The sequence below is a fragment of the Pieris napi genome, chromosome Z (assembly GCF_905475465.1).
Source record: "Pieris napi chromosome Z, ilPieNapi1.2, whole genome shotgun sequence".
In the NCBI taxonomy this organism is placed as follows: Eukaryota; Metazoa; Arthropoda; class Insecta; order Lepidoptera; family Pieridae; genus Pieris; species Pieris napi.
Window position 1 is genome coordinate 4324754 of NC_062259.1, and position 12616 is coordinate 4337369.

Here is a 12616-nt window from a genome sequence, read left to right on the forward strand (position 1 = left end):
GCGTACATTAGTACACGCACCCTTTTTTTAATTTGTTACATTATTTACAGATTGTTACGGGAATCGTTGATTGTCTGGAGGTGTTAGCTAAGCTCAACTTGCGAACTGACTTATTATGGTTCAGACACCGCCTTGTTTTTAATTAATTTATGTTATTATTATTAATTACTTAAGATGTCATGTGGAACATGGTGTAATGGTTGCATCGCCTTACAAACGTTGTGTAAAAAAAAATGACGATTAAAAACAGTGCCGGGGAGTGTTCTACGCCCTTGATTTGAGAACTCTACTTACTAAATGTAAAGTTAGAAGCATTTCATATACATTTCTTTTTTATTGGCGTTCATAAGTGTACATTGTGTTACCTATATGATTAAATGATTTTTGACTTTTCTCTTTTCTAAATGCCTCCACTTAATACCAACTATAGGAAAAATACATTCATGATTCGAAGTGTACAGACCCACAACCAATATTCAACTCAGTTTGACATCGATCTTTTCTGTTCATCCATTGACTGTGACGCGCACACTCACATCTGGCTATTTCCGTTAGAATAGTTATAAATTTAAATCTTCTGCTTTCTCATACTCAATTTCAATCTTTTAATTGTTTCGTTGTTTTATAAATTCATAATTGTTAATTTTAATTTTATTCTTCCTATCTCCCTAAGGTATTTATGGAATATCTATAGGTGGAGTTTTGTTAATAGTACAGATTATATTTTATTGTAATCATAATTTATTTTTTGTTAAAATACTACAAATGTTCCTAAAATGTAATAAATAAAAATAAACATATTATATGGTCACGTTCAAAGACTGTGTTCAATTTGACATTATTAAGCCTATTATTGGTTTATAATAATTTACTTTTGTCATAAACCGATTACTTACGTATCTCAGGTTTGAACTAGTGAGATCTTTATTTCAGACTGTCAAGCTTTGTAGCAATATAAATTAGTATTTGAATTTGCTTCCACATAATTTAGTTCCATAAAAAATATATTAAAGTTACGAGTTGCAAAATTTGACCCGTGTTCCGCATTAATATTGAGGTTTACAGTACACGAGAAAGTCCTATACTTGTCATGTCATTTGCGTCCTGAAAGACGCACGTGAATGCGTTATTCACGCCTGGTTAGCACAATGGAGCCGAGTTTCGTAAGCGATTTCGAAACTGTGACGTCGTGTAATGACTGTTTTGGGCTATCTCTAACGGATTAATTACATAACCTACATGACCTTTGTTATAATAGACTTAATGTGGTATTCGTTACCATGGTTACGATTGTTTATAAAAAAATTGAATGCTGTTGTTTTTAATGGCGTTCTTGGATTGCGCTTCAGCTGAGTAACTTATTATGTTAGTAGTGTAAATAGTTTATTTCTAATACCCACCGCTACCTAGTTATATCCATTCATATTCTATTCCATTTGTCTTGTGATAACAATCTCTTATGTGTTGGCCATACGATTGCAGTTGGTCGGAGTTAATTTAATGTAAAATTTACGTAGGTTTTGCATTTAAAGCACTCTTGTAAGCCTATTTTATAAAAGAGCAACTCGATAGAGAGATAAATATGGAAATAATGGTGTAGGCGATACAACTGAATTCTGAACATCTATTGGTGGTTTTAAATAACAGATATGTTCTCAATACTCTCAGATAAACAAATTTGTTTAAAGTCGTATTTTTTAAGATAACTTGAAGACCAGCCCCATGCTTGATGTGGTGGTTTTTTTTGCTATATATCTTTTTGTTGCGGAGCTTAAGAAACTTAGCTTAGCAGAGCCAAATTTGGGAAACGTGTAAAATAAAAAATAAAAAAAATCATTTAATCACATAGGTAACATAATGTTCACTTATGACTTGTCAGTAAAGAAATACATATTAATGCTTCTAATTTTACATTTACTGCCAGTTCTCAAATCAAGGGCGTAGAATGGGAGAGAAGAACTGGCAATAAACTCTCCGCCACTCTTTTTAATCGCCATTTTTTGTTTTACAAAATGTTTGTAAGGAGCTGCAACCATTACACTATGTCCCATGTGACATTTTAAGTACCTAATTAATAATAATAATATAAATTAAAAACAAAGATTTGCCTTCTATCAGCAGAAGGCATGGTGAAATAGGAGCACGCACTTACATTCTCGTGGGAACAACACGCAAACACATAGTCGAAACAACCAATGTTATGTCAGATGGATTTAGAACTATCATTTGCTTGCCATCCATTTCGCCCCAGAGATTTCTATTATGTCGTCAGCCCATCGCTTTTTTACTCTTTATATACTAACCCTGGAAGGGTCGCTTCCAACGTGTAAATCTCTTTCAATATTAGGGAACTCGTTGCTCTAGTTCCCTTTGACTATTTCCATTAACGTCCAAATTAGACAAGGCAGAATGCTTAGTATTAATAACAATATTTTTTAAATTTCTTTTACTGAACAGTCCTACTACAAACTGATAGAATCCTTTTTTCTACTTCTCCCTTATATGTTTGTTATATGAAAACATAATATGACAGTTATTAGTGGCAATAATTAATTATTAGTCACAAACAGTGTCTTGTAAATTTTCCCGATGTGAGCGAAACATTTTCTAATTAATTTGTAATGCCAAATTGATTATTCATATAATATAGTCACAACTATATATGGTCCCAGACATGCTTATAGGCCGCTAAAGTGCGTCTCCCTTTGACCAATAGCGTGAAACGTGCCATAATTTCGTCATAAATTTTTCTCCTACCGGAATGCGTCATTCCCAGCTGCCGCGTGATCTAGAATCTGTGAAGTCTAGAAATAAGTTACTTTTAAACTGAATTCACTTAAGTGCGTCTCCCTTTGAACAATAGCGCGAAACGTGCCTTAATTTCGTCATTAATTTTTCTCCAACCGGAATGCGTCATTCCCGGCTGCCGCGTGATCTAGAATCTGTAAAGTCTAGAAATAAGTTACTTTTAAACTGAATTCACTTAAGTGCGTCTCCCTTTGAACAATAGCGCGAAACGTGCCTTAATTTCGTCATTATTTTTTCTCCAACCGGAATGCGTCATTCCCGGCTGCCGCGTGATCTAGAATCTGTAAAGTCTAGAAATAAGTCATTTTTAAACTTCTCCCTTAATTCGTATTTCACTTAAGTTTTCTTAAACTTTCTAGGGTTTCTCCTTGACAATTTGTTAATTTTCTCGGTTACGTATTGTTTTTAAACAATTTATTGTTGTTCAGTTTACCTGCATTGAAAGGACTTCAAGTGTTTCTTTTATATTTATTTGTTTACAATAAAGTTACTGAGTTTAAATTTAAAATTTTGTACATAAGTAAATACTTCAATGTTCGCAGTTAGTTTAAATTTAAAATTTTGTACCAAAGTAAATACTTCAATGTTCGCAGTTAGTTTAAATTTAAAATTTTGTACCAAAGTAAATACTTCAATGTTCTCAGTTAGTTTAAATTTAAAATTTTGTACATAAGTAAATACTTCAATGTTCTCTCGTGAAGTACAAAGACAAACTAATTAGGTATCTAATGTATTGAACAATTTGTTTTTATACATTATTTCTGGATGTCGGTGCTAATATATCAAATATATACATATTCGTCGATTTATTTAGCTTTTCTATCAATTAATCATATATTTTGAATATTATTTTAATTTGTGACTACGTATACTACGATAAACGTTTAGAATATTAATTTTTCTGCAGTGATTTCTCATCGTAACAGAAAGTTCTTAAAACATTAAATATACTTTGAATTAAGGTATATGGGCGGGAAGTTGTAACTAATAAGCTTGTTAGAACAGCAGTTCGTATGTAATAGAGATAGAGATAGAGAAGCAGACCGTACTAATGTCTTCTAGAGAAGGTTTCGCCTACAAAGTATGTTTCCTTTCACTGGTTGAAATCATTCGTTTTAATTTAATCATTATATTTAAACTTTTTAACTACAGCTAGTTATTGTATGATACATTTAAATCCTTGATACAATCATTCATATAATTGTAAGATATGTCTTTGCATTACAATAATTTATTGAATTCATATTATTATTTTCGATACAAGCTTTATAAGAAAATTTTGTTGCTTGCCTACATGTCAATAGTTAGTCGAAGAGAACTGATGATTTTAGAAATTGTTGTAATACCGTAAGGTGGTAAGGCACTCGCGGCCCAAATTTACAATGCTAACATTATCTCAGGCCAAGTCATGATGATAAATTCCTCATCGCGACAATGACCCACAGTTGTGATGAGCGTTCTAGGGGTGTGTTTGATATAATTTGTGGAGGCTGATGTTAGTGTAAAATTTAAGTTGCGACTTCGAACCTTGGTTAATTTGCCATTAAGATCATCCCGTTTATTTAACAGAACTTTGAAAACTAACGTTTTATTTTCAAACAATTTTTAACCTTGGAAGTTAATCTGATTTTTAGGCTGTGATGTACTTTTGTGTGAATTTTTTATGAATACGGGTATAAAAGAAAAAAAATTGTACAACTTGCCACACATAAAAACAATACATTCAAGAATTGCAAGTTATATACGTTATAGTTATAATACATCCTATAAAATCTAATATTTTTCATATACATTTTATTATAAGTTATACAAATCCGGATTTAGTATGTTTAAAAAATTTTGTACATCCCTAAATGACTAATCTGTGTTTGTTTCTTGAATTGGGTCAAAGAGATACGTCTGCGATGTTTCAGTGCACCGAAGATTTCAGACAAGCGATTCTCTTATTTATATTGTTCTTTGGCCTAGATTTCTTTTGCGTCATCCCAAAAGATCTTCTCACCTGACGTTTCGTATCTTTGAAACAAATGATTGTAGCAAGGCTGTATAGATTAATAATATATGGTTACTAGCCGTTTCGCGCCCGCTTTGCTGGACGAATTAAAATAAATTTTATGTTTCATTATTTTATTTTTTTTCATATTTTTATTATTCTTCTTTTTAACTTCCCGCTAAGAAAATTGAAATATTTCGAAAATCGAGTTTTTAACAGATGTTGACGTTTTGCGGTTCTAGGAAGCCTCTTTTGTTTTTATTAGCGGGAAAAATTTTCATAAAAGTAAAACAGAAATAAAAAAATGAAGGAACGTTGGAATTAAAAAAATAAATAGCCATAAAATTTCGCATCGAATGGTGGTAGTTTCATGTCGATACGATCAGTGGTTTAAGCGTGAAAGAGCCTCAAACGAACACCATTTTCTTTTTATATATATATATATAGATTAATTACGTTCATGCTTAAAATTTTCAATGACGGTATAGCTTTTTTTATGGCAATACATAGTTTAACTTTATGCCAGTTTCAAGTAAACGGTATAGCTTTAATAAAAACATCAAAATAGACGGCCTAAATGTGATAATATGAGTATACTTATTTAGTTATTGTGTATGTTATTCCCCTTCTCGTAAATGTAGATGATCCTTAATCACGTATATTCAAACTTAAGAAACGGTATAAATTTCATCATTTCTGTTCAGTAGTTTTTGAGGTAACTCATTTTTGGTTGGGACATGTATAATATAGGTAAATAATGTTTATAGGTATTTGAAGTTAAGTATTCTTATATATGTAAAGTAAATGGTTAGCAGGTAAAATGATAAAAAAATGTTACATAAAACGAACAAAACATAATAAGAAAGTATAAACTAATTGGTAAAAAGTTGTGAAGTCATCTGCTTTACGCTTTATATTCGAAACAAAAATTCATAGTTTTCATTTCCTTTTGTTAAACCTAATAAATATCTGAGCATAAAGAAACGCAACGAATAAATCTTTTATTTTTCTCTTTTTTTATTTTAGATGCGAACGCTTGCTATTCTATTTTTTTTTAATTTTCATGAAAAGTTGCTAACTGACACGACCGACGTTGTTTTGTCATAAATCATATCTTAATGTATTATTCTAGTTACCGACCACTGAGTGTTGTAGATAAAAGATGTTTAAAGGATGAACATTGATTATATGTATTTTTTTAATGCCAAGTAAGTCCTAATTAAACTAAAATCAAAAGAAGAAACATAATTGTGCTGTCCCACCCTTATTATTTTTTAATGAACCTTAGCTTTCTCTGAATTCTACATACTCCGTTATCTGTTTAGTCCCTAGAGTCCGTAGATTACGGGTTACAAACAGTTTAATTTGAGAAATATTGCACAACAGATTCGATACTGTTTCACCTAATTTGTCTAAACCGCTCCGTTATAAGCAATAAAGAACGCAATATATTTTTTGATAAAAATCTTTAGGTAACTAGGTTATGTATATAGAAATAGCCGATCAACATTGTTCGCAAACTACGAGTTGTTTGATGAAAATAAAAATGAAACTCTATTAGCTCACTACGTGTTAAACTTTTCTAATAAAGACTTATAGAAATGACCCCCTTTAATTAAAATTTTCTAACTTTAGCTTGACTTTATGCGAAAGGGAAATATTCTACCAACGATGATATTATTTAAATAAGAATATTCTTTTATTTAGTTCCTAGCCTCCGCCGCATGTTAGACGGTATATTTAGTATATTTTGGCCAGACTGTTTGGTGACAACACCACTTCATCAGTAATGTTTACACACATAATCAATATTATAAAGACGTACAGTTTGTGAGGTGATATCTCTGCATTTACTGAATCAATATTAATGTTCGTTTACCTATATAAAGCCACGTTATTTATTAACCTGAAATTAGATTTACGTGGTAGGCGAATTTGCAAACTATTTCGGAGAAAAAAAGGTCGAACAATAACGTTTCTTACGAACGCTGCCTTATCTGATGATTGAGTTCTAGAAAAAAGTTATAGACCTTGATAATACTTAGTGTGTGTCAGCGACAGAATATGCCATTTTTTTAAATTTAAGACAACGAAGTGGCCACGGGTCATCTAGTCAAATACACCTACACATTTTGAAATCACTATCTATAGTGAAAACTGTAAAAAATTTGTAAGAGTTTTCCCAATTTTTTTTCCGTATCCATTATGTTGGTACGTTGCCTGCTCGGCTCACTGCTATTCGTTAGTTTTGCTCATTGAACAGTGCAATACTTTTACAGCTATACTTTTGTATGATGTCTTCTTGTAACGAGTGATGTACTATAAAGTAACATTTAGGTAGTAAATATTTGTAAAACATAAGTTTAAAAAAAGGTTAGAAAGTCTACAGACATTAAATATTTATACGATTTTCAAGTTCCCCTGGTGTTTATGGGATATATTATTATTTAACGACAGCGTTAAATACTTTGTCAGTTAGTAGAAATATGGTTCATTTTCGATCATAGAAAAACAAATATTAAACATACGGAAATTTCACTATTACCTTGATTTCATAAGCATGGTTTTATTTGTTCAATTCTTTCATTTGTAATTGTCTTTCACAGACATACATGGACACAAATACTCTGGACCTTCGGAACAGCGACCACCGTCACCTGGTGCTGCAAATCGCGCTCAAATGCGCTGATATATCAAACCCTTGTCGTCCATGGGAAATCAGCAGGAAATGGAGCCTCAAAGTTTGCGAGGAATTCTTCCGACAAGGAGACTATGAGCGCAAATTAAATCTACCTGTGACGGCGCTATGTGATCGCCATACCACCTCCATCCCGAAGATTCAAACAGGTAAATTGGTAATTATCTTACTTTGGTAGTGCCGTGTTTTTTATAACCCCAACATTATCATGTTTTAACTAAGATTGCAAATGACGTGACGGCCTATAATCTCCTAAGAGCCCATGATGTTGAATTACATAGTGCTTTGGGATTGAGAATTCTATTGTTAAGTCCTAAATGTTTATATTAAATGAGTGATTAGAAAAACCACAGCTTTATAAAACTTAAAGCGTTTGTCGAGTGGGTATAATATAGAGAAATGAAATTACTTTATTTCATAATAATATTGACTCTGGATGTGTTCATTTATGTTTGAACAAGATTTTAATATTCAATGAAAAAGGAATTTACATTTGATGATCAAAATTTTAATAAAAGCTTTTCCTATAATTTGTTTGTTTTATTTTCGCATTTATGCTCTTTCCGTATTTCGGTTTACATATTACTTAGTTATACGAAATAACAAAAGCATTTCTTTTTAGGTTTCTTCAAATTTGTTGTCACGCCGCTAATCACCGAATGGCACAAATTCTTGCACAATGATCTCTCTGCACAAATGCTTGAGAATTTGATTTATAATCAAGGTAAATGGGAATCGTTGGTCGCCCAGGAGATCGCTGAAGAGACACGCACTGAAATCTCAGACGCTGACATGGTTGATGATGATCTGGAGACATGTTCCGGCACCAACATATCAGACAGCTCAGAATTGCTTCTGCCCCGTAGGAGTTCTCTAAACCCACCGAAGCCAATTGGTCTGAGGGAGCAATTGCGAAGATTCTCAGTGCCACTCAATATATTCCAAGACTCCCGTTTCAAGAAGAGCCGAACAGAATCACTGGCTGAAGCACTAAGCAAAAGCAACTGCAGCGCTTTAGGTAGCGACCAGTCGTTGCACTCTCAGCTCAGTGTACGCGGCCATTGTGACAACAAAGACTCAAAGGAAAAGGTTCTGAGCTCTGAAAATCTTATGCCAGACTCCTCTATCGCGTCCATAACCACGCCGTGTCAAGCCTCCCGGCTAAAGACCGTGTTGAAAGACGGCAATGTTTGGAAGTTAGTTCGTCAACAAACCTTCCCTCCTATGGAGGTCTCCGGCCAAGCTCAGGGCTTGCTCTGCCGACCATACACAAGCTCAGAAGATACCACTACACGCCAAGATTACTTTGAGAATAAAGATTACAAGCTAAAAGAAGAAAAGGTCACTGTGGAGCAATATGAGGAAAAAGAGAATATAAACACATCTAATCGAGCCGGCAATACAAACCGCTCGAAATTCGGAAGTCAGCTGAGAGAGAATCTATCCACTGTTAACCTGAGCATGTTCCCAAGTGGAGAATTACTGGGAAGGAGGAAATCTATGCCCGCCGATGATCTTCATGGTATGTATTAAAAAAGATTTTTAGTAACGATGGCTCACTTTCTTTAAGAATCCAAGAATGTTTTATTTAAAGCTTTCTGTAATCAATTAAGTTCTTAGTCGTTCTAGGAATTTAAATTATTTTATTTTGTGAATAAAAAAATGGCTTGAGCAGAACGAGGCATTGGTCAACCAAAAAAATATTTCTAATACCTAGTCAATATTGTTAAGAAATTGTGCTATTTCTTTTAGCTCCAAAAGAGAAACGCATGCGTGAAGTTGTGGCAGCTATTCCCGAGCTCCTTCGTCACATGTACGGCAATGACTTGGCCAAAGGACGTCGTGGTTCTGCCCCAGCGCCTGTTACAATGTCCGAGCTGCCAGGACTAGTGGCTTTGGCTCGCAATGGCTCGAATGGGGGGCGTCGCAAACCCCCACCGGTCACTTGCCACCAATGGATGAACAGTATGGAAACGCCGCACGTGACTCGACGTAGCTCTCTGCCCGTTGAGGTGATGACAGGTGCTAAAATCGATGTTTATTCTATCTCCTTCGCATGCCCCCAACATTAACAAAAGTATACTGTCAACATCTATTGGTGAAATAGATGGTAATAGTAATTGAATTATTGTAATTAAATTTGGTTTTAATTACTTGCTACCCTAACTTATTTTGAAACTTTGACAAAAACTTAATTTAAAAATTATCTAGAAAAGCTCGCTATTTTTAATTAGTGATTTAAATTTACTAGTCTTTTATATTTACAGTCAATAATGATATTTATTTTTAATAATTGTTTTTTTAAAGGTTAACTCAACCAGAATTAAACAAATAAAATAAAATGTATTGTTTAACTCTGGTTGATCCTCTATCAAGTCGTGCATGTAGCTTTACTTTCAGTATTTAGTATTGTGTTGTTGTTGTGTGTGTGTGTGTTGGGTGCTGTTTGTGGTAATTGTCCGAAATAATAATGAATAGGTGTAACTTATTTTATAAAAGGAAAGTATAACAAAAACTGTTCTGTCGTGTCATGTTTTATGGTAAAACTATTTATATGTATCAAAATCTTTTTCCTGAACTTTGAAGAACTAAAATAATTCATGACTGAATATTGGCGGCTGTAGCAGTCTTGATACTTAATAAAACTTTTCCATTCCAGGAATCTCATCACGCTGAACCGTCGTCATCAGATAATTCAGTTTAGACTTATCTGCCATTAAAAAAGAACGCAGAGTGCAGATTGCAATTATGCGACATCGAAAAATAGAAAAATCGTTTACTCTACTAGGGGCGATATATTTATTAAATGTATGTGTAATTTGGGGATATTTTCCCATAATTTCAGTGTCTAGTAGATGTTAAAGATATTTACAAAGTCAACGTTTAGCGTCTAATTGTTTCGCTATTGAACAAATGTCGTCTAATATTAAACTTTAAATCATTTTTTTTTAGTTTAGCTCAAATAGCGGTCTGGAACCTAATGTCATAGAACATCTTGAGAAATGACAAATGAGTCTTAGTACAAATTTTATTTTCGATTTATTTTAATATAATTTTAAGTCTGTATTAACTCGACAAATGTCACAAACCTGACGCTACAATCTTTTTTTTACAAACACTTTAGAGTCGCAAAAGGTCAACTGTATATATTTAGCTATAAAATAATTTTTAAGTATAAGAGTCTCATTTTTCTTAATAAATTAGAGTTTATAGTATGATTTTGATTGAGATGTGGTATAATAATTATGATGATAAAACAATTGTAGAGATCATTAAACAAAAAAAAACATTAGAGTAGCTAAAGCCTCAGAGAAAAATTCAGTCGGGATTCACTATCGTAATATTAAACTTGGTAATCACATTAGAAGGCCTGGTCTCGTGACCATTTCCGTACAATTGCGATAGTTAGATAGTTGTCTAAGTCCTATGTCTCTTCGTCACAGCGTAAGTAGAATACAGAAAAAAGTGACAATTGTATTTTTTTCACTGGTTTCTTTTTCTAAAAATGCATTTTTTTTCTTGTTAGTATGGGAATACCATATTATCCTCTACATCAGAAATTTAATCATAACTACAACCCATTTTAGTGATAAGAAATATTGGTGCCAAGTCTCAAATTTATAAAGGTGTTTTCGCCTTTTATTTTAACAAAATTGACATAAAAAAACATAATAATCATTTGTAAATACTAAATTAAAATAACAATTTCATATTACCTAGATTTTTTTTATCACTGGTAAGTATAAAAAAAGTAATGATAATCATAATAATAACAAGTATAATAATTATGACGCTTATAATAATGTTAGGTTCACAATGTAGTTTTAAATCTAGTCTTATATTTTATTATATATTTTATGTTATATTGATTTTAAAAATTTTACATGCTTGAATGTGTCCATTTCTTTAGGATGGGATGACGTTTGTCCTGTCAAACTTATCACTAGGCTATTTGACAGAATTTTAAAAACCGTTACAGATTATTTACTAGTGACTACAGAATCTATACAATTTATTGTTTTTATTTCTGTTAAGTAGTAAAAATTCATATTAAACATTCACTTTGCCAGAACCCGCCAACACGCTTCTCTATGCAAGATGGTCTCGCACCTCTTCTAAACTTGTAAACAATTGTCATGTTTTTTACGAGTTTATTATCTTTAATTACACAAATACACATATTTCGATGGAAAACATTTCGACGAAATAAAACTCAGACAAGACAGTATTGGGATTAGACAGGCGAAGATATATTATAATGTAGATATTCTAATGCTACATGTACATTGATAATTTGGAGTATTTTTGTCACGTGACTGACGTAAAAATATTTTAATTATGGGGTTTCGATAAATTAATTATTATTTACAAGTTCTTTTACTTAACACCTAAAGCTATATAGATTACTATCAATAATACTATTTTTCATACTATCAAATAGTACTTTGAATGCTCAAATTTTTATTCTTCAATTCCTTGTCCACTGTTGTTGTTTTTCGGCACATAAATAAGCACAATTTAGAAAGGACCCATTTTATAGATAAGTATAGTTTGATAATACATATTTAATAATGTAAATGTTCTTACTTTACTCTCTACTGAGATAATTGCAATTTGCAAGAATATATTTTAAAAGTAATTTGTCTTTCGGAGCTTTAGTTGGCCGACTGCAGGAGTTAAGTTAAAATAACTTATGTTTACTTTTTCATCTCGTTAATAAAACTTGACGAGATAGGTATATACGACACTTGTTCTGTGACAGTGAGTTTTGTTAGCTACACACTTTAATGGTGATATAGAGATAGATTCTTTTGAACGATTTGATTTAAAGATTGTTTCGCTCATATTATATGTAACAGATATTTACGCACAACTGAACTAGTGAGAGTCTGAGTGCGGAAGCTGAGATTTTGGATTTTCGTTTCTACTAATCAAATATGTCTATGGCACTTAAAGTCCCGATGTAGCTTAAAAGCGGTAGATTCAGCGTTAGACACTAAAGCGAGCGACGAATTACGCTAGATTTAGCGGCGTAAGCGCTAAATTGTCTATGTATTACAGACAGTTTAGCGCACACCTTGAAATTCATCTATCAACCACAGTCTACGAGACTCACT

General features: G+C 32.5%; 1 protein-coding gene across 2 annotated transcripts in view; it reads left to right on the plus strand.

Moving 5' to 3' along the window:
- The window catches only part of LOC125062213 (cGMP-inhibited 3',5'-cyclic phosphodiesterase A-like), a 103992-nt gene extending 93049 nt beyond the window's left edge, over positions 1 to 10943 (plus strand). The window contains exons 8-11 of one of the 2 annotated variants that reach the window (XM_047667974.1): positions 7408 to 7648; positions 8122 to 9021; positions 9252 to 9511; positions 10159 to 10943. In XM_047667974.1, coding sequence (XP_047523930.1) covers positions 7408 to 7648; positions 8122 to 9021; positions 9252 to 9511; positions 10159 to 10203 — 1446 coding nt within the window. In that variant the 3' untranslated portion in view covers positions 10204 to 10943. Of the gene's footprint in view, positions 1 to 7407; positions 7649 to 8121; positions 9022 to 9251; positions 9522 to 10158 lie in introns of both variants that reach the window. The other variant, XM_047667975.1, reaches the window with a different exon arrangement.
- The last annotated feature ends 1673 nt before the right edge of the window (positions 10944 to 12616 follow it).